This window comes from Eubalaena glacialis, chromosome 12 (assembly GCF_028564815.1).
Source record: "Eubalaena glacialis isolate mEubGla1 chromosome 12, mEubGla1.1.hap2.+ XY, whole genome shotgun sequence".
Lineage (NCBI taxonomy): Eukaryota > Metazoa > Chordata > Mammalia > Artiodactyla > Balaenidae > Eubalaena > Eubalaena glacialis.
The window spans coordinates 7,443,488-7,465,355 of NC_083727.1; the positions used below are offsets into that span (position 1 = coordinate 7,443,488).

A 21,868-nucleotide genomic window follows, 5' to 3' on the forward strand; every position below is an offset into this window, starting at 1 on the left:
TTTCTCAATGTATGGGTTCTTCTGAGAATGACGAAGCTATGAATGAAGTGTCTGATTTGAGAAAGCTGTTGTCTAAATATCTGGTGCAGATCACTGTTTCTAAGGTGAACGTAGCAACTATGTGGATTATTCTGCTCCATAATCAGCAAATCCAGGACACCCCCAAACTATCACAGGTAGCCAAGAGATCAGCCTATCGAAGGACTTCCAGAAAGATTCTTTACCTCTCCCTGCTGGCTAGACCATTGGTTTACAGCTCTGACTGTGAAGAAATTCTTTCAGCTTTCAACTGAAATCTACACTTGTGCCCATCAGTACAGCTGGGATCCTACTGTGTACTGGTGCCTGTACAACAACGCTGTCCCTGGGTTCTCAATCACGACTAACCTCCTCTCTTTTCCTTGGGAAAAATAACACCAACTACTATATTCTTTGCTCATGAGACCTATTTTCCAAACCTGTCATGACCCCTGACACTCTTTTTCTAACGATTTCCAAGTTTCCCTTCTCTGTATGTTGTGAAACAGTAAAGACAGTTTTTTCTTGGCCCTTGGCCCTTCGCAGAGCTAGGCACATCTTTCTATTACTTGCAGTTACATTTTAAAATCCTAAGTTCCAGTTTCTTTCTCCTGGTCTCAGTGGGGTACACAGGGTTGGATTTAAGAGATAAGATTCATGTACTCTTTTTTACACTTTTGCCTCTTGTAAAAACCATATATTCTTTGAAATATTTGGTTTTTTAATAGACTCAGATTCCAAAAAAGCTAAATAAATTTCTTCAAAATATACAAGAATTTTGGAAAGTTTAGAGATGATTTGTACCCGCAGGAAACAGCTAATTCTTTAGTTATTATAACTCGGTTTACGTCCAGGCTCCGACCAGAGCACAGCAGAGCCCGGGGGGGTCTATCAATGGACTCATGTCACTTCTGTTGCCAAGTTCTTCCTGCAGACTTCAAGCGACAAGACGATTTCGGGTGACAGATAATTCCCAAATTTTATAGACTTTTAAATGTCCTGCTGTTACTGAGATTTAAAAGAACTAGATCTCACAGAGAAGCTGAATGACACAGGGACAGAAGAGACACCATTTAGGTATTTATTTATACACACCGATTTATTGAGCACCATTTGCTGTCAAGCACCTGTCTGCAGCTGTGAATGACACCGGAGAGGAAGGAAAGAAGAGAAGACGGGTGTCTTTATATCTTATACCAGTTACTAAGGTATAATTTCCTGGCGCAATGCAAGAATGATCATACCACTTATGAATTTTTAAATGATTGATATCTGAAAAGAAATTAGGACTGTGCTTAGCACGTACGCAAGCATTCAGGCAACGGTAGCCACTACAATTATCATTACGTCTCTCCTTCATGTAATTATCATAACATCGCTCCTTTAGGGTCTATCAAATTTCCTTTAAAATTGTAGGTGAAGATGTTACCTATATGGATATCAAAAGCCTCTTTTATAAATAATATAGAGTAGCGTGAGCCCCGTAGGGCCGGGGAGGCACCAGCTGCCGCGCGGGGAGGAGGCCGAGGCCGCAGCTTGAGGGAGGCCCCGGCCCCTCTGCGCCTGTGTCTGGCAGAACCGGTGTGAGACCAAGAGACAATCCTTCCCAGCCGCCGGGATAATCAAGAGTTTTGGCCGGAACTTTGAACACACACCGAGATAGTGAAGAGCCAGACGAAAAGCACAGACTATGGCGCTGAAACGGATTAATAAGGAACTTAGTGATTTGGCCCGTGACCCTCCAGCACAGTGTTCTGCAGGTCCAGTTGGGGATGATATGTTTCATTGGCAAGCCACAATTATGGGACCTAATGACAGCCCATATCAAGGCGGTGTATTCTTTTTGACAATTCATTTTCCTACAGACTACCCCTTCAAACCACCTAAGGTTGCATTTACAACAAGAATTTATCATCCAAATATTAACAGTAATGGCAGCATTTGTCTCGATATTCTAAGATCACAGTGGTCTCCTGCTTTAACTATTTCTAAAGTTCTTTTATCCATTTGTTCACTGCTATGTGATCCAAACCCAGATGACCCCCTAGTGCCAGAGATTGCACGGATCTATAAAACAGACAGAGATAAGTACAACAGAATATCTCGGGAATGGACTCAGAAGTATGCCATGTGATGCTACCTTAAAGTCAGAATAACCTGCATTATAGCTGGAATAAACTTTAAATTACTGTTCCTTTTTTGATTTTCTTATCCGGCTGCTCCCCTATCAGACCTCATCTTTTTTAATTTTATTTTTTGTTTACCTCCCTCCATTCATTCACATGCTCATCTGAGAAGACTTAAGCTCTTCCAGCTTTGGACAATAACTGCTTTTAGAAACTGTAAAGTAGTTACAAGAGAACAGTTGCCCAAGATTCAGAATTTTTTAAAAAATGGAGCATGTGTATTATGTGGCCAATGTCTTCACTCTAACTTGGTTATGAGACTAAAACCATTCCTCACTGCTCTAACATGCTGAAGAATCATCAGAGGGGGAGGGAGATGGATGCTGAGTTGTCACATCAAAGGAAGCAGCATTATTCTAACAGCATCCATTCTTGTTTAAGCCTTCCACTGTTAGAGATTTGAGGTTACATGATATACTTTATGCTCATAACTGATGTGGCTGGAGAATTGGTATTGAATTTATAGCATCAGCAGAACAGAAAATGTGATGTATTTTATGCATGTCAATAAAGGAATGACCTGTTCTTGTTCTACAGAGAATGGAAATTGGAAGTCAAACACCCTTTGTATTCCAAAATAGGGTCTCAAACATTTTGTAATTTTCATTTAAATTGTTAGGAGGCTTGGAGCTATTAGTTAATCTATCTTCCAATACACTGTTTAATATAGCACTGAATAAATGATGCAAGTTGTCAATGGATGAGTGATCAACTAATAGCTCTGCTAGTAATTGATTTATTTTTCTTCAATAAAGTTGCATAAACCAAAAAAAAAAAAAAAAAAAAAATAATATAGAGTATAGAATAATATATTAATATATAACATATTGTTTTATATTTCTATTACTTTTATTAATCACTATATTGTATGTAATTATATATTTATAATATATTAATATTACATTGCATGTTTATATGTTGATGTTATATCATATTTATATTTTTATAATTATATATAATTATATAATATATCATAATTATATATATTATGGTGTTATATCATAATTATAATTATATCATAATTATCAATATGTCATAATTATTATAATTATGCTATAGAATTATACTGATATTTTATACTAATAAAATATAAGTAATATAAGTTCCATTCAGAATAATGAGAGTTTTAAAGAGTTGTATTGTCCAATAGGGACAAAACGGAAGTCAAAAATGTGAGCCATGTACGGAATTTTTAACTTTCTAGTTGCCACACCAAAAAAGTAAAAAGAAATAGGTGGAATTAATTTTAATAGTATATCTTATTCAATCCAAATAACCAAAATACCATAATTTCGACAGGTAGCAAATACAAAACTTTTTTAATGCGATAGTTTACTTTTTCACACTAAGTCTTCAAAATCCAGTGCATTTTAGTCCTACAGCACATCTCAGTTCAGATGAGCTACATTTCAAAGACTCAGTAATAGCCACACGTGGCTACTGGTTAGCATATTGGACAGAGCAGCTCTAGTTGACTAATTATAACTGATAATAATAATTATATAAACTGTTGTGATTCTTTTTATTACCCTGGTTGCCAGGAAACCCAAGGCTAAATTTGGTGCTCAATTACAGAGATTTTCTCATCCAGAGTGCCTCTAAAATTTATTTCTCTTCCTTCTAAACAGATTTGAAACTCTTTGTTTTGTGTGTCCTTTTAGGGGAATAATTTAATAGTAATACAACCATAAGGATAATTGCCTTCTATTGTTAATAATAATAATAATTTATCAATCACTCACCGTGGACCAGGCAGGGTGCCATATGATTTACATGTGTCACACAGCAAGGCAATGCTACAGCTGAGACCAGAGCTGAGGTCTGATTCTAAAGCCCTCATTCTCAACCATTTAACTCTTATGATGCTCACAGCAATGACCATGGCACTTTGTGCCATGAACTGCACATATACTCCATCTTCTAACCCTCAGAAGAAACTTGCGGGGCAGTTATGTTGTTCCCATTGTACAGGTGAGAACCGAGGCTCAGCAGTCAGGTTCGCTAGTTGAGGTACAGCTAATAAATACCAGAGCCAGCATATAAACTCAGGTTCTAAGTCCATTCACTTTCTAAGTGCTCTCTGCTTCAATTATGTAAAGCCACAGTTTTTAAGGGATCAAGTCCCTTTTGGAGCTCAACACATCACAAAGTTACTCATGCAATAGCTATATTTTGAGCTCATTTCATGAGCCAGTCACTGTCTCCCTCCGTGACCCCAATGCTGGGGATTCACAAATGGAAAATCTCTAACCTTACAGAGTTTGTCATGGAAGAGATGCAAAGTGAAGAAAACTGTCACAATTGAAAATTCTCTACTGGATTTTGCATGGCAAGTGCTAAGCAAATATTTGCAAATAAACACATCTAGCTAAGGCTAAATGAGTAAAATAATAAATTAGTAAAAATAGTTCAAAGCCCTTAGAGTGGACGCATGAATGTGTCACCGCTGACTGCCACCCACCCAGCTCTCCTAAAATGCCCTGGACGTCCTCCATAGTCTTTATGCGTGTTCCCACAAGCTGTCCAAAAGGCAAAGTGCCCACGAGAGGAGATAGCCCACACCCTGTCTCAGCATAAACTGATACTCAGCGCCATCAGCTAAATCGCTTTGGTGGCTTGTAGGTTTCAAGGGATGAGAACTCACAGCTGCTTTCTTTAACGTCTGGCAGGGGCTTGTAAATGCATTTCATCAAGTTTGACACATACAGGCTGTCAGCAAACACACCAGCAAAAGGTACTCTTGTTTTGTTTGGTGCTGTCATTTTCACTTTCTCCCCAACATCTGCGCTTGACACAGACTTTGCTAGGAAATTAATGTATGAGACTCGTTGCCATTTAAAATCATTATACTTTCCCCCGGGCAGCATCTTTTAGCCCAGGTTCTTAATGCTCTCTTCCATGGCCACACAAGCAGGAACGTAGAGAAATGATTTACTAAAGATCATTGCTCAGGAACCAGTGGGGTGTTGTTGGTACTCCAATGTCCTATTCCTCATTCTGAGATTATATCTAATTCTATAAATATCACTGTTTTAAGCCTACCCTTTAAATGACATCTTATTTTTCATGCTATTGTGTCAAGTATCCCTCCAAAGCCAATGATTTTGAAGGCATTCCTTCCCATGAGACATTGGCATGAGTGAGTCATGGTTTTCATCGGACCGTTATATGTTTTCTGTTCGCCTAAGTAGAAACAGTTGCTATTCAGGCCATTTGGGCTGCAAGGAACAGAAGCCAGCTCTAATCAACTCAGGAAAATGGGACTTATCATAAGGACGCAAGAGACATGGAAATGGAAGCTGAGCTGGAAGGCAGGTCTGTGGGCTGACGCAAGGCTTCTCACAGGCTTTGCTGCCTCCTGCACTCCCTTGGCTGGTCCCTCCTGGCCAGCTTCCTCTGAGCTGGGATGTGAAGGTGTGGGAGGGGTTTCCAGGTTTTGTTTCTTGATATGAGTCCCAGTAAGGATCGGTTCACTCTGTGAAAATGAATCGAACTGTGCTCTTACGATCTGTGTGGTGTTATGTATGCATGTTTTTTTTCAACAAACAATTTTACATAAAGAACACCGTGTAGCTTCAGTACTGCTAGGAGGGCTGGAGAACCAGGCTGGGAACAAAGTATGCTGCAGAAGTGGTTGGCCCAGCACGGCTGATAGGACTCCACTGCCTGACAGTAGACCCCCCGAAGCTTGCAGGTCCCTTCCACTAGCCCCTGCGCCTCCCCCATCACCCCCCAACACACCGCTGTCCCCTGGGAAGATTCCCCCCAACCTCGCCTCCTGATCCTAAGGTTGCCATGGGTGCATCTGATGAATGTAGCAGAGGACACAGTCTTGGGGCCATTGTCTGGAATTTTCAACTCCTGTAGTGAGAAACCACACGGAGACTCAAAAAGCAGGAAAGAGTCAAACACTGGATGGGTAACGAGAAGGCAAATGTATTCCACCACATGTGCGCGGGATTTCATTCTGGGGCAGACACTGATTCAGATGACTCCGGGAAACTTGAGCCCTGGTGCCAGATGTGTGGAACGACTTATAAAAGATGTTTTAGGAGATGTTTTGGTGCTAGAGAAAGTCCACAGACAGGTCACCAGGTAGGGGGTCTCTGAGCACAGAAGCAGGGGTGTCCTGGAATCAGGTTGTAGAGAGAACCCTATTGGCCCAGTTGGAGGGTCTGATAATAGCCTTTTTTAAAAATAAACTTTTATTTCTTTTAGAATAGTTTTAAGCTTACAGAACAGTTGCGAAGATAGTACAGTGAGTTCCCATAACCCACACACCCAGGTTCCCCTCTAATGAACATCTTCCCTTGTATGTGACATTTCTCCCAAGTAATGAATCAACATCGATGCATTTCATTAACTAAAGCCCACACTTTATTTGGATTTCCGAATGTCCTTTTTCTGTTCCAGAGTCCCATCCTGGACACCATATTACATTTAGTCATCACATCTTCTTAGGTACCCCTTGGCTGGAATAACTCCTCAGACCTAATTGTTTTTGTTTCATTTGTTTTAAAAAATATTGGTATTGACGTATAGTTGATACACAGTATCTTGTATTTCAGGTGTACAACATAGTGATTCACAATCTTTAAGGGTTATAAGATTTTCCTTGTTCTTGATGACAGTTTTGAGGAGTAGTGATCAGGTATTTTGCAGAAAAGTTCAACAACTGGGTTTGATGTTTTTCTCATGGTTAGACGAAGGTTATGGGTTTTGGGGAAGACGACCACAGAGGTGAACAGGACAGCAAGGGTGCTTATCACTGTTGATGTTGTGGCCTTGATCACTGGCTGACTGGGGCTTGTCAGGTTTCTCCACTGGGAAGTTTCTCTTCCCACCTCCATCCTCTACTGTTTGGAAGGAAGTCCCTGTGGGAGCCCACATCTAAGGTGAGGGGGTTATGCTCCCCATCTTGAGTTGGGGGGAGTGTATCTAGCTAAGTTATTTGGAATTCTTGAGCAAGGAAAATTGATCACCATTTTTTTTATCATCTTCTAGCAGGTAGAAAGTTTTGTATCACAAATAACCAATCAGTTACAAAGTTTTGATTTTTTAAAAATTAGTTATGTAGGGCTTCCCTGGTGGCGCAGTGGTTGAGAATCTGCCTGCCAATGCAGGGGACACGGGTTCGAGCCCTGGTCTGGGAAGATCCCACATGCCGCGAAGCTACTAGGCCCGTGAGCCACAACTGCTGAGCCTGCGCGTCTGGAGCCTGTGCTCCGCAACAAGAGAGGCCACGATAGTGAGAGGCCCGCGCACCGTGATGAAGAGTGGCCCCCGCTTGCCGCAACTAGAGAAAGCCCTCGCACAGAAACGAAGACCCCACACAGCCAAAAATAAATAAATAATTTTAAAAAAATAATTAGTTATGTAGCTGGTATTTATTTAAAAAATAGCCCATGAATCCAGAGAAGACCAGAGTTGACTGCTCTCCTGTGGTACTTTGAATCCGGATCTTATAATGCTAAACTCAGACACAGCTCTACAATTGTTTATTAGATGTCAAGGGAGGGGAACCATGTATTTAGCAAATACTGAAGACAGGTTTCAATTATATCAACATTTTAGATGTTTCACACATTTTGATGGTTGGCTTTTATGGAAATTTTTTAGTTTGTGGACTTTTAATTGTGGCAAGATGAACACAATCCTTACCAGATTTAACACTGCTAGGGAGAAATGAATGTAAGAGACAACTTTGGCGGTGGGGGGGCGTTGGGGGGATTAGGTTACTTTTTAAAAATGTATAGGTTTGTAGTGTATGTATCTTCCCAGCCTCTAGTCTATTTGATATCTGGGCTTTTTGCTGTGCTACAAAAAATAAGCAAACAAACAAAAATGCTATGCAGGGGCCACTGTCATTACAAAATTCTGTTATTATTTTTACATATTGTGAATTTGCATGCAAAAGTTTACTAACTTATCTATTTCTGAATAAATTTCAGTTTTTTTTTAACTTGAAACTATGCTCTTCTTGAAATATATTCGAACCAGATTCAATCATATCATAAACATATTGTATCTGGATTTTTCTCTGCAATGTTCCTGAGTGATGAGAACAAGCATTTTAAACCTGGGGAGCATAGCTCTACAGACCCTGACTGAGGGACAGGGGCCTAGGGTCTGAGGATAGAAGGTTCAGAGGTCGGAAATGGGGAAGCAAAGCTACAGTTATGAAGATTCTAACCTATAAATCTGAGGGCCAAGGAAATAGGAACTAAAATTGCAGTCAAGGGAATGGACTAAAAACCAAGCTCCAGTAAGGATCAAGCAACCAGGGGCTAAGCCTCAAACAGTGGATGTGCATGGAAGCTTCTTTCTTTTCTAGGCTTCACGTGAGCGCCCAGTGGCCCTGAACTTGGCTGTGATGCCAGGTGAAACAAATACCCTATTCTTGGGTTGAAAACTTGACTTTTACTCTTTCAATCCCTAACCCCTCGCCATTGCAAGTAACTACGGATAACAGAAGGCATCCCCTGGACACAACAGAATAAGCATGAATTCTCGGAGTCTAGTTGGCATCCTAGACATGAGGGAATTCTTAAGAAAGATTGAAAAGAAGGTTAATACAGTCTTCTGGCCATTTTCCAGTCCCGAAACTGTAAAACCAACACAGCTGAATTTGAAAACAAGAGCTCCCATTCTTTTACACACTACGATCTCTGGACACTAACCTTTGATATTTCAGACTTGGCTGGAAATTAGTTAATTGTGAGGCCTACTCACATGACTTGGAACAAGAACGTGTTTTGGAAATAATGTTTGAAAATACCTTTAGGGTAGCACATGGAATTGTCAGGTTATTAAGATGTGCTTATTGTGCATTTAATGAGTGGCAGTTTGACACGAGTCTGACTCTACTGGTTTCAAAAGAGGCTTCGTGGTATTCTCACTCTGGAAAAAACAGACTCCTAGTATTCAATTATGATAGTGAAGGAAGTCGGGAGATGGTGGTAGCTGAATGGGTATTTGGAAACTATTAGGTAGGTTAAAGGGCATGTTTAAGCTTAAGCTTTAATATACCTGAGTGTCCCAATAAACGTTTGAATCTGGACTGTTAGAAGAAACAGCATCTCTGGGTCCACACAAGGATCTAATACACATGCATGACTGGCTCTCACACACATGACGCTATCATACGCACAACTGGCTATCACATGATGACCCAGCTCTTTCAGCTTAGCATTTGAAATAGGTTTTGAACACAAACAAGGCCTAGATGATGGGTAATGCAGAAGTCAACTTTACATTGCCCAGTAAACCTTCTCAAATGTCACCTCGGCTAGTTTTCTTGGTAGAAGCATTGTAAGAGGTCTAGCCCTTATAGACCCTTCAGGCCCGTGGTCACCATCTGAGTCCATGGGACAATGAAGCACCCTCAGGGGAAGGGGGAGGGTAGCAAAGCCTTTTTGTTCAAGAAGTACAACACCGATCAAGGTAAATTTTCTGATCTAAAAATAATATGGGCAGTTGGAGAATAGGGCTATCAAAAGCCCCTCCCCCTTCCTCATTCTAAGTCAGCAGAGACTTGAAGACTTTCACACTCATTATCAGTTCAGTGACATTGTTCTCCTAGGCTGTCTACTGTCTCAAACTCCAGTGGTTCCTCCACACCCAATGGGAAAATGTAGCAGCTGGAAGCACTGAAAAGCTGAAGCACAGAAACTGGATGTGATTTATGGCTTGAGCACATTATATCATAAACCAGTTGTATATCTTAATGAACTGATGACAGGTCATGGCTTTAGGATATGGCTTCTTGAACTGGTTAGCATCATGATCCTAGGTCAATGGAAACTACAGGTGTACAATCCATTTGGCAAACTGGGTAGCTACGAGCCAAGCCTTATGCTGGTAGGATAGGAAGGTGTCGTGAGCAGGGAACATCAAGCAGAGGAGGAGGAAGGCTCTGCTTCAGGAATATAAGACCGGAAGTTAATGACACGGAAGATAAATCTCTGTTTAAACCACAAGACATTTTGGGTATTCATAACTGATATTAGTAAGTGGTAATGCATCCAGAAAAGGGTTTCCAGGATGGCAACGGGATAAGAAACTAAGTTAGATGGGACTTCCCTGGTGGTCCAGTGGTTAAGACTCTGCGCTTCCAATGCAGGGGGCACGGGTTCGATGCCTGGTCAGGGAACTAAGATTCCTCGTGCCTTGTGGCGCAGCCAAAAAAAAAAGAAAAGAAAGAAAGAAACTAAGAGAAAAAATGATCAAAAGAGTGGCGCTTCTTCTGAAAACCAGAAGACTATGAGGGGTACAGGGAGTGTGCATATGGGAATGTGTATATGGGGGGGGAGTGGAATGTGATTGCTGTTTTCAATTGTTTGAAGGCATATGTGGAAAAGTCTTACTCTGCGTTCCTGAGGCCAACGCTAGATAGAATATGTGGCAGGAATCTACGGCAGATGGAAGGGTACTCTCGAAACATTCCATTTGCTTCCCATCTTCTCCAACCCCTGCAGTTAGGTAGGACCATGTGACTAGCTCTGGCCAATGGGGTTTGGAGGGAAGTGACAGGTATCCCTTCTGGACAAGGCAGAGAAGAAATGTGGGCTGTTTATTACAGCAGCACAGCCTATCATGTTCTCACTGATATAGGAATTACATGGCACAGGTTTTGAGACCAAATGAAGCCTAAACTATTAGAACTGTTTAACGGGTTGTTTACTAATTATGTTGCCTCGTTCTACAAGTGTTCAATGAGAGGCTGAATTTGGAACATAGAGTAGAAATTCTTGACCTGGGTGAGTAGATTTGATTACTTCTGGGGAAAAAAAAAAGGCAGGTTAGGGCCTTACCTTTAACTATACATAAAAATAAATAACTTTAAAACTTAGAAATCTTGAAACTATATACATATATATTACTTTCAAAATTGCAAAGAATTTTCTAAATTTAATGTTAAAATTTATAAATCATATAATGTCATTATAAAACCAAAGTGTAAACAGCTGGGAAAAATATTTACCCCAGTTATGGCAAAATATCAATATCCTTACTGCATGAGTGGCTTTACCAAGTAACTAAGAAAAATACATGATTCCAACAGATACATTGACAAGAGACAGGTACAAAAGATACACGAAGCCATAATAAGCTCATGAAAAAAAAATGCAAACATCATTGACAAGCCATTTTTACTCTATTGTCAAAAAAACTGAAAAGAACTGATACACAATGTTGGTGAAGCCCACAGTAAAATAAGCACTCCTCTTTTACAAAACTGGTAGAAGCAAACATTGGTACAGTCTTTCTGGATGGACATTTATAATAAATATTCACTTCTGATTGGGTTTTATTGGGTTGGCCTAAAAGTTCGTTCCGGTTTTTCCGTAAGATGTTACAAACGAACTTTATGGCCACCCCAATAATTCCAGTTCTAGGAGTTTATATTGAAGAATCAAAAGATGTACAGCATGATGTATATATAAGCATTATTTATGATACTGAAAAATTGATACAAACATCCAACAGGCAGAGAATAGTAAATAAATTATAGCGCATCCATGACATGAAATACTATGGGGTCATTAAAAGCCATGTGTGGAAATTATATTTAATGACATGGAAAATGCTTCATGAAGTAATGTCAAGAAGGCATATACTGTACTACATATATATATTTTTGTACATATGTACATATATATTTTGTACATATCTGTCTATCTATCTACACATTTGACCTAGTGGCACCACCTGACAGAGGGGATCTCACCCTCCACTTTATTCCCCAGCCTCCTGGACTGAATCTCTCTCCACTCCCCTCCCCGTGGGTCACACCTTCCCAGCCTCCTTTGCTGGTTCCTTGGTATCCCCTAAATGGCAAATGTTGCAGTGCTACAGGTCTCTGACCTCGGATGCTTCCTTGTTTACATCCACTTTCCAGATGATTCCATCTACTTGCACGGGTTTAAACAGCGTCTCTGCGTTGATGTATCTGCATTCACGTCTCCAGCCCAGACAGGTCCTGGTCTCCTATCAGACTCATGCCTGTCAACGTGCTTACAGGACATCTTCACTTGGATGTTTAATAAACTTCACATGCCCAAAATTGAACCCCTGATTTCAACTGCATCCTTAAAAAAAAATCAGACACAACTAAACCAACACAAGCTTGCTCTACCTGTAATCTCTCCCTTTTGGGGAAATGGCAACCCCATTCTTCCAGAGGTTTGAGCCAAAAGATTGGAGTTCATTGTTAACGCCTCTATTTCCCTCAAACCCCACTTCCAATCTTTTCGCAAAATCTTCCAGGTCTACCTGCAAGATAATATCCATCATCGAACTACTTCTCAGCACCTCCACTGGTACAACTCTGGTCTCAGCTGCCAGCACCTCCCAGCTGGATCTGCTGCAACATCTGCTCTCCCTGGCTCCCCTCGTGTCCTTTCAACGCAACACAGCAGCAGAGGGATCACTCTTCTCCTCAAAACCCTCAAGCCTTCCCATCTCACCTGGAGTAAAAATCAAAGTCCTACAATGGCCTGACCTCTGCCCACTCTCTCTGACCATCTCTCCCACGCTCTCCCACGTGCTCACCGAGCTCCAGCCACTCTGGCCTCCTTGTCATGCTTCGAGTAGCCAAACATGGTCCTGCCTCAGGGCCTTTGCCCTTGCTGCTCCCTCATTGCAACACTCTCCAGGTATCTGCAAGGCCTGCTCCAGTCTCTGTCCAAATGTAACCTTCTCGGTGAGGTTTTACCTGATTTCCTGATATTGAATAGCAACATCCGATGCCTCTCACCTAGCTTCATGTTCCTGTGTAGCAAAAATCTCTACCTGGCACATTGCACATTTACTTGCCATTTGTTTACTGTCTTTTTTCCTCCACTGGAATGTATGCTCCATGAGATTAGAGACATTGCTGTATTCCCAGTGCCTGGAACAGTGCCTGGCATATAAGGAGCAGTCCAATAATTGTTGCATAAATTTTAAAAAGGCAACAAATCGTAAAAAGAACCCTTACCTGGAGTTCAGGCCACCTTGTAGCCACAAACAAGTCATTTGGAATTTGGTACTGAGAGTGAGCGTAGCTGCCCTACCTATTCCATGGGTCCACTGTGAAGCATCAATAAACATGCAAGACACTAAGACATCAAAGGCACGAGGCTGGAAGTATAAAGTCAACAGGAGGAAGCGTGCACTTTATCCTGGGAAAGGGACAAATGGATTCCTTTCTTTATTTTTCATTCTTAAGAGCAGTATGGTTGCATAGCTTTCCTGCTGTGCGTTGCTCCAATCTCCAAAGGGGCCCTGACGGGATGCAGTGGGCCACGGGTTTCCAGCAGGAAATCCTCTTGTTTGGTGGCTTTCTTAGAAGTCTTAAGTCATTGGGACAGTGGAGGTAATCTCCAGGATGGTTCCAAATAATGACAGAAAGCTCATGATTATTCCATTTGTGTAGTAAACATCAGTGTGGGTCAGGCAGTTTACATATATTATCTCAAATCCTTACAACAATGCACATGCTCCTGAGGCCAGATCTGAGCACAAAAGCTCAGGCTAAGCCTTAAGTCCTGCTCCCCACCCCGCCTTTTTAAAATTTTTATTTTATATTGGAGTATAGTTAATTAACAATGTTGTGTTAATTTCAGGTGTACAGCAAAGTGATTCAGTTATACATATACATGTATCTATTCTTTTTCAAATTCTTTTCCCATTTAGGTTATTACAGAATAGTGAGCAGAGTTCCCTGTGCTACACAGTAGGTCCTTGTTAGTTATGTATTTTAAATATAGCAGTGGGTGCATGTCAATCCCAAACTCCCAATCTATCCCTCCCCCCATCCTTCCTCCCAGTAACCATAAATTCATTCTCTAAGTCTGTGAGTCTGTTTCTGTTTTGTAAATAAGTTCATTTGTATCATTTTTTTTTAGATTCCATGTATGAGCGATATCATATGATATTTGTCTTTCCCTGACTTACTTCACTAAGTGTGATAATCTCCAGGTCCATCCATGTTGCTGCAAATGGCATTATTTCATTCTTTTTAGTGGCTGAGTAATATTCCATTGTGTATATGTACCACATCTTCAGTCCCGCTCCCTTTTGACCACCTTCTGTGCCTCCCTAAGTTTAGTCCTTGTCATCATGATTCCTTATGTTGTAAAGAATGTCCTTGTCAGCTAGTTACAAACAAGTTTAAAAATATAGGCTTTGATAGACTTTACCCTTACTCTATAGGCTTAAACTATATAGAAAATAAAAATTTGACTTTGTTTAGATTACACCTGAGAAACACCCAATTATTCATTCACTCATTGATTCAACAAGTTTTCAGAGCCCCTACTGTGTGTGGGCACCACACCAGGCACTGGGGATACAGCAGCTAACAAAACAGAAAACAACTCTGCCTTCACTCAGCTACATTCTACTGATGAAGACAATAGCATAATAAATAAGCACATATAGGGAACGTCAGAAGGTGGTAAGGGCGGAACCAGAGCAGGGAAGGGGGATGAGATGTGCAGGGTGGGAGTCAAGACCACGGTCTTCAATTGAGTGGTGTCCCTCGGCCTCACTGAGGTCTGAGTGGAGGAAGATCTTGAAGGAGAGAGGGCGGCGGCCACATGGTGTGTCTGGCAGGAGATTCCAGGTGCGGGGACCAGGCAGCACGGAGTCCCGGGGCAGGAGCGTGCTTGGCGTTATTTAGAAAGGTGAGTGTGATGGTAGGGACTTGGGGTTCTACTCGGAGAGCAATGGGAGCTGTTGGACTGTTCTGAATGCAGACGCTAAGTTTTAAAACATATTTACATTTTAAAAGGATCGCCCTGACTGCTGTGTTGGGAACTAGGGTGGAACTGAGGGGCCAGTTAGATCATAACAATAGCCCAGATCGAGAAAGAGCTTGGCTTGGATCAGGGTCAGCATGGGGAGAAGCAGTTATTCTGATGTAATAACAAATAGAATTAGCAAATAGGTAAGTTAGGAGACTGCCCTCTATAAAGCAGACTTTTCAATGCAAAAAAGAGCATGGTAAGTTCCTTTAACTTACCATGTAGGTTTCAATTCACAGAAACTTAACCTGTGCACGTCATTCAGCGCACATTTTTATGTAAGCAAGGGAGACCCATCGTTGTCTTAAGAAGGTGATTGCTAAGGGGTGGGTGGGGGAGGGATGGACTGAGAGTTTGGGATTAGCAGATGTAAACTATTGTATAGAGAATGGATAAACAAGGTCCTACTGTACAGCACAGGGAACTAGATTCAATATCCTGATAAACTATAATGGAAAAGAATATGAAAAATAATGTATATATATGTATAACTGAATAACTTTGCTGTACACCTGAAGCTAATGCAACATTGTAAATCAACTATACTTCAATAAAATAAATTTTTGAAAAAAGAAGGTTATTATCAATCAGTGTAAAACAAACGGGTTTCTCATCCTTGCTTAAAACCCAGCAAGAGTAATGCAAACTTTCTTTTCTAGTTAAATTTTCAACAGGGAAATGTCCCTAGGAAGTCACAATAAACAGAACTGTGGGAAAACATGTCAAAGGTTCCTGCCAGCGTTAAACACATGCACCCACGAGGAAAGGAGCTACTGTCTGCTGAATGTCTCAGAAGTTCAAGGAATTTGCCTTCAAAGTTTTTTCGGACAAAGACGCCTCTGAGCTCACATTCTTTTCTACGGGGTATAATGATGCTTTACAAGAAGGGGAACCCATTTAGAAGCAGAATAAATGCAGGGCTTCTTGGGGACAGAGAGACATTGGCGACAAAAGAGCGTTTGCAGCACACAGGGAGCTGCTTTGGGGAAAGGCTGGCGTGCGCTGAGCACACCGCTGACGGGCATGTCTCGTTTAACCTATTCCTCAACCTGATCAACCCTTGGGACCATCAGACCTTAGGACAGTGGCGATGCCACATGGAAATATGCAGCAAATATCACTCTTGAGTTGATTTCTCTTTAATTTAGTAAGTCCATATCAACAACAAAGTTGGAAAACAGTGGACGTTTTAATGGCAAGTAGACTCAGAGTCTGGGCTTTCTGTTTTCCTGAGGCTTTTTTCTGCTCAATAAAGTATTTAATGTATTACTACTATTTTTCTCTTTCTGGTCAGTCGTATAAAATGTCCTCCTTTCTTGTAAAACATCAGGATTGGCAGGACCTCAGCGATCAGACCTGTCCCTATTCCTAACTATACTCGTGGAGAAGCGATACCCAGGAGGGGGTAAGCCCCTTGCCCAATATCACAAATCTGGCAAAGGGTGGGGCAGGGACCGGAAGCCAGGTTCACTGGTGTGACAGCTCCGGCTCTTCAGCCAATAACCTCAGCAGGGCTGTTGTTCGAAACAAAACAGAACCAAAAACCAAAAAAGAGAGAAAAATCCACAGAGAAAACTAACTGAAAATGTATGGCTGACTCTTAATTATGATCTGAAAACTGCATTCACCCCTTTAATACATATTTATTGATGCCTACAATGTGCCAGGCAGCCTGCTAATGTGGGAATGAATAATGAAGAAGGCAAACACAATCCCTGTTCCAAGGAGCTTCCAGCTGAGTGAGGAAGACAGACGATTAAACATGCAATTAGAATGAAGAGCAGTGGTGTTCCTGTAGGGGAAGCACGGTGTGCTACGAGAGCAAGACAGAGAAATGTTTTTTTAATAAATTTATTTATTTATTTACTTATTTTATTTATTTATTTTTGGCTGCACTGGGTCTTCGTTGCTGCGTGTGGGCTTTCTCTAGTTGCAGCGAGTGAGGGCTACTCTTCGTTGCGGTGCGTGGGCTTCTCATTGCGGTGGCTTCTCTTGTTACAGAGCACGGGCTCTAGGCACGTGGGCTTCAGTAGTTGTGGCACGTGGGCTTCAGTAGTTGTGGCACGTGGGCTTCAGTAGTTGTGGCTCATGGGCTCTAGAGAGCAGGCTCAGTAGTTGTGGAGCACGGGCTTAGTTGCTCCGTGGCCTGTGGGATCTTCCTGGACCAGGGCTCGAACCCGTGTCCCCTGCATTGGAAGGCGGATTCTTAACCACTGCGCCGCCAGGGAAGCCCAAGACAGAGAAATTTCAATAGCGTGTGTGAACTAACACAACACTGTAAATCAACTATACTTCAATAAAAATTTTTTAAAAGTTAAATCTAAATAGTCTGTGTGGGGTGAACTGTAAGGTGATGGCTGGTAACTAGACTTTGGTGGTGATCACTGTGTAGTGCACACAGCTGTCAAATTACAATGTTGTACACCTGAAACTTACATAATAAAAATGGGTGTGTGTGTGTGTGAAAGAGAGAGAGAGGTGCATTGTGTGTGTGTGAGAGAGAGGTGCATTGTGTGTGTGTGAGAGAGAGAGGTGCATTGTGTGTGTGTGTGTGTGTGTGAGAGAGAGAGAGAGAGGTGTGTTTTGTGTGTGTGTGTGTGTGTGTGAGAGAGAGAGAGGTGCGTTGTGTGTGTGTGTGTGTGTGTGTGTGTGTGTGTGTGTTGGGGCGGCAGGTGGAGGGAAAGCCTCACTCCAAGCAGACCCCGCTTTCCTCTCTATCTTGCCATCTTGCCATCCATCCAGTCTCCGGAGCTAGGACACTGCCAGTCACCCGTGACCTCTTTTGCGCCTCATCCCTCACACCCAGTCAGTCATCACTTCCTGGCCGTCTGATGCTTATAATTCCCGAGGTTGTCTCCCCTCTCCATTCTTAACACCGTCTTGTTCATCTCAGCCCGACTACTGGCCGAGTCTCACAACTCTTCTCCTGGGATCCAGTCTTGCTTTCTTCAATTCTCTTCCTCTGCAGATTGATCTGCCTAAAATGCAACTCTGACCATGTGAGTCCTCTGCTTAAAAATCCGTGATGGCTCCCCATTGTCTAAGCATGAAGTCCGAGTTTATTAACACGGCCCTGAAGCCTCCCTGAGTCGCCCAGCCGACTTCTCCAACGTCCTGCCTTGCCTCCTCCTGTCCCTCACTTCATACGCCAACCATTCACACTTCCCGCGAGTGCAGCAGGCTCTTTAAGGCATCTTTGTTGTCATTCATGTGTCTCTGCTGTGACTGCCACCCCGTGCCACACGCCCTCCCCCCCTTGCTGAGGCTCCTCCTCTCTGACTCCATTCAGGTATCCTACCTCAGGAAAGCTTCCCTGGTGCCCCTCCCATCACCCCGTGAGTTACCTGATGCTTCTCCGTGTTCACGTGGTACCCTGGGCACATCCTAAAAGTCACATATTCCACGTTAAATTATAATCATGTGTCTATGGCTCTGTTTCCCTCCCCAGCATCTGACAAGGATGGCCTCACTCACCTTTGCAAGCTTAGCACCTGGCACAGTCCTGATTCACAGCAAGACGTCAATGCATGTTTGTTTAATCAAAGAATGGTGATTGCAGATCTTACATGTGGGTAATTCTCAACCCAGCAATCAAAAGTGGTATTATTATATGTGGAAGTGAAATGATGGGGCTTTGCTTTTCCCTGAAAAGGAATAATTGATTTAAGCTTCCTGAAGATTACTGATTTTGGCAAGACAGATAATAAAAATATCTAAACTCGTCTGTATTTTCAAAATACAATGGTCCACACTGTTTTCTTGCCAAAGAAATATAAAATCATTATATACTCTGGTGAATTATTTTAAGTGTTACAAAATACCACAACACTAGTCTTGAGTCATAGCCTAACTTGTTTCTAGAATAGTCTGAGGTAAACAAACTGGGAGGAGACCAGTACCTGGGCAGGGTTCCGTGGATGGCATGGCCTGGTGATGTCACCATTCAAAATAGCAGATTACCAGAATGCCACGCACTTACCTTCAAATACCTATGCTCCTTTCTCCTAAAAGATTGACCTATCTTCAAAATTAGTTACTATTCTGTAAACACTGATGGGAAATTTAAGGAGGTCTCTGGAAGAAGAGAAGCCTCAGTAAGTGTTGGGAGGGAAAAGAGAGGTTAGCCAGATTCTATAAATGATTCCAAAGAGAGCAAACTACCTATGCATAATCTAGAATGTTTATAAATGAAAATTGACTGTACTTCTCTAACTACATATAATCTGAACTCTGAACTTCAAATTACAAACCACACAATCACTATGACAAAGTTTGTAGTCTTTTTTTGGGGGGGGGGGACAAGGAAAGCATTTTGTCATGAAAACCACCAGCCTATCCCTACAAATGCAAACATATATCCCCCTTTTCTTAATATAGCACACACACTTTAGTTTTAGCACAGCGAGTGTTTGGAGGATTTTTTTTTTCCAGTTGTGTTTATTTATAATATGGGTGTGGAGTAAAATATCACATCACAACACCTTATATACTTCCATGCAAGCCGTTCTTTTCTGCCCAGAGCTATTTCTACATTCCTTCTTAACCTCAAATTTAAAAAGTGTATCTTGTCAAATTGTGATAAATTGTTACTTGCATGGCAAAGAACTTGCTAACTAGACGTTAACTTCAGTCTTCTCAAAGTACATCCTTTATGTAACAAATTGAATCTACACTTTGTACTTCTGTAACCTTGAAAAAAAAAGGGTGAGGAGGGGCCTCGGCAAAACAGTTGGATTATTCCCAAGAAGGCTTGAACATATTTCAAAAAACATTTTAAAATGAAATTTTGCTCTTAACTTAAAAAAAAAGAAACGGTATAGTTTGGTGCAGAACTCATCTAAAATTAGGTCTTTGGTGAAAAATCTTTCTGCCCATAACACTACGGCTGTGTGTTTATGTGTTTGTGTGCACTTGCCTGCGTGTGTTACTTCATGGTTGGAAAATGGTAATTTGGGCTCAAAAATTTTTTTTTAAATTTAAAAAGAGGCCTTTGGTAAAGTTCTTCAACAAACCCTAAAATATAAATGTTTGTTGGAATGCTTTTAAGAAATTGTACACATAGTAAATAATCATTTTTTTATAAATGCAAAACTTCAAAAAGTATACAAAATATAATCAAGCAAAATGAATCTGACCTTTCATATCTAGAATAAAAGCATTTAAAAATGTTTTGTGAAACCTTAATATGTGTTCTTTTTCAATTACTGCTTATCTTGTGCTCTTTTCAATCTAACTGATTTCTAGATCTTCCCTTGCTGTTTTGTTTCCACCTACCTAGGGTTTTGCTGTGTGGTGAGATGGTCCTTTTGTTTTAAGGAAAGGGGGTTAAAAACCCAGGTAAATATATGTGTTGTAGTAACAGTATGTGAGATGAGTGAGTGAAGAGATATTTTCAGTATAATTTTAGCTATAATGAGCTTATTTGTTAGTTACTTGGCCAAGATCATTAAATTACAAAAATAAATATTTTATGTTATTTTGTTAGTATATTTCTTTCAAACAAAATACACAAATAACTAAGGGGTAAAAGATGGAGGGCTTATGGACATGCCACTGTAGGTATAATGACAGCATAATTAGAAACTTCACTTATATTCCTAACGAATAGAATAGACCGTGATTGACCCATAAATGTGCCTTTCCAGTTTACTTAGTCCTATATCTGTGAATCGACATCCTTCCTGAAATTAAGGAAATTAAATTAACTTAATAATAATGTAATTGGCCAGAAGACCATCATTAGAAGCAACTGTAAAAGTATCTCTTAGATTTAACTCATCATTTTCACAATCTGGCAAACAAAAATAAAGCTGTACTTATTTATCCCATAACTATTAGGCAATAACTATCCTACACATTAAGGTAAAAAACTGGGAATAATATGAAATTTTAAGATGTCTAGATTCCTAAGAAGGTAAATGAACCTTTGAGGTAGTTTTAACATGTGACATAGATTCCTCTCTCTTATTGACTAGAAAAAAAATTGGTGATGAAAGGGGAAGTGGTTTTGTTAAAGACATGAACAAAAAATTAAAATATCCTGTTATTTGATCTATAACATTCATATATTAGAAATACTGATAAATATTGTCACCTTCCCCCTGGATATTGGTATGTTGACCCAGGTATAAGAAATCTTTGATCTCTAGGTTTTACAAAGTAAGGCATGGTTTGAACATAGACCAGTCAAATAAAATTCTTCCTTTGCTTTGGGAAATTCATTTGTGAGACATCTGATAGATTACATATAGTTTTGATAGTTTATGGCAGTAATGCCTCCAATCTCTCTAATCAGGAGTATAGAAGCAGTTCTCCAGTGGTATTTTCTATGTATCTTCAGAGAATTTGCTGCCCTCAATTCTCCTACTGAAATGGGGGGAAGCCAAATCATTGTCAATTGTATTCTAAAGTCTCTTTTATTTATGACCAAAACCTTTCCTTTAATAACACGGCGGGGTGGGGGAGGGGGGGAGATGTGTTAAAATAGAGGTTGTAAAACCAAAATCTACAATGAAACAGAAGCCTGTATTGAGCACACATAAGAAGAAAATCTTGACAGAACTACTGTTAAAAAGCCACATGGGAAAGTAGTCCAGTGAAGACAAAAGCAGTGTAAATGATATCTCAATAAGCAATCCACATGAGGAACAGCTCAAGCTATGATGGATGATAAAAGAATGATAGGACAAACAAGCTAGGGTGTTCGGGGAGTAGAACAAAGCGATCGCTCATAAATGGCTTCCAAGAAAGCAAACGGGAGATTTTATAAAGAAACAGGAAAAGGGAAAACAAACTGGTATAATTTGCTGCACCTTCTAATTCTAATGAAAATGTCTTTCAGTTTTGCTGCAGAGAAGAGGCATATCAGAAGGA

General features: G+C 40.8%; 1 protein-coding gene across 1 annotated transcript; it reads left to right on the forward strand.

Annotated features, from left to right (window-relative positions):
• Window positions 1–1,499: 1,499 nt before the first annotated feature.
• On the forward strand, window positions 1,500–2,965 carry LOC133102643 (ubiquitin-conjugating enzyme E2 D3). The gene has a single exon (XM_061207665.1). The coding sequence runs from the start codon at window positions 1,709–1,711 to the stop codon at window positions 2,150–2,152; it is 444 nt and encodes a 147-aa protein (XP_061063648.1). The 5' UTR covers window positions 1,500–1,708; the 3' UTR covers window positions 2,153–2,965.
• Window positions 2,966–21,868: the final 18,903 nt, after the last annotated feature.

Excerpts from the sequence above, each read along its gene's own strand:
- LOC133102643 (XM_061207665.1), top strand. The coding sequence starts at position 1,709 with ATGGCGCTGAAACGGATTAATAAGGAACTTAGTGATTTGGCCCGTGAC.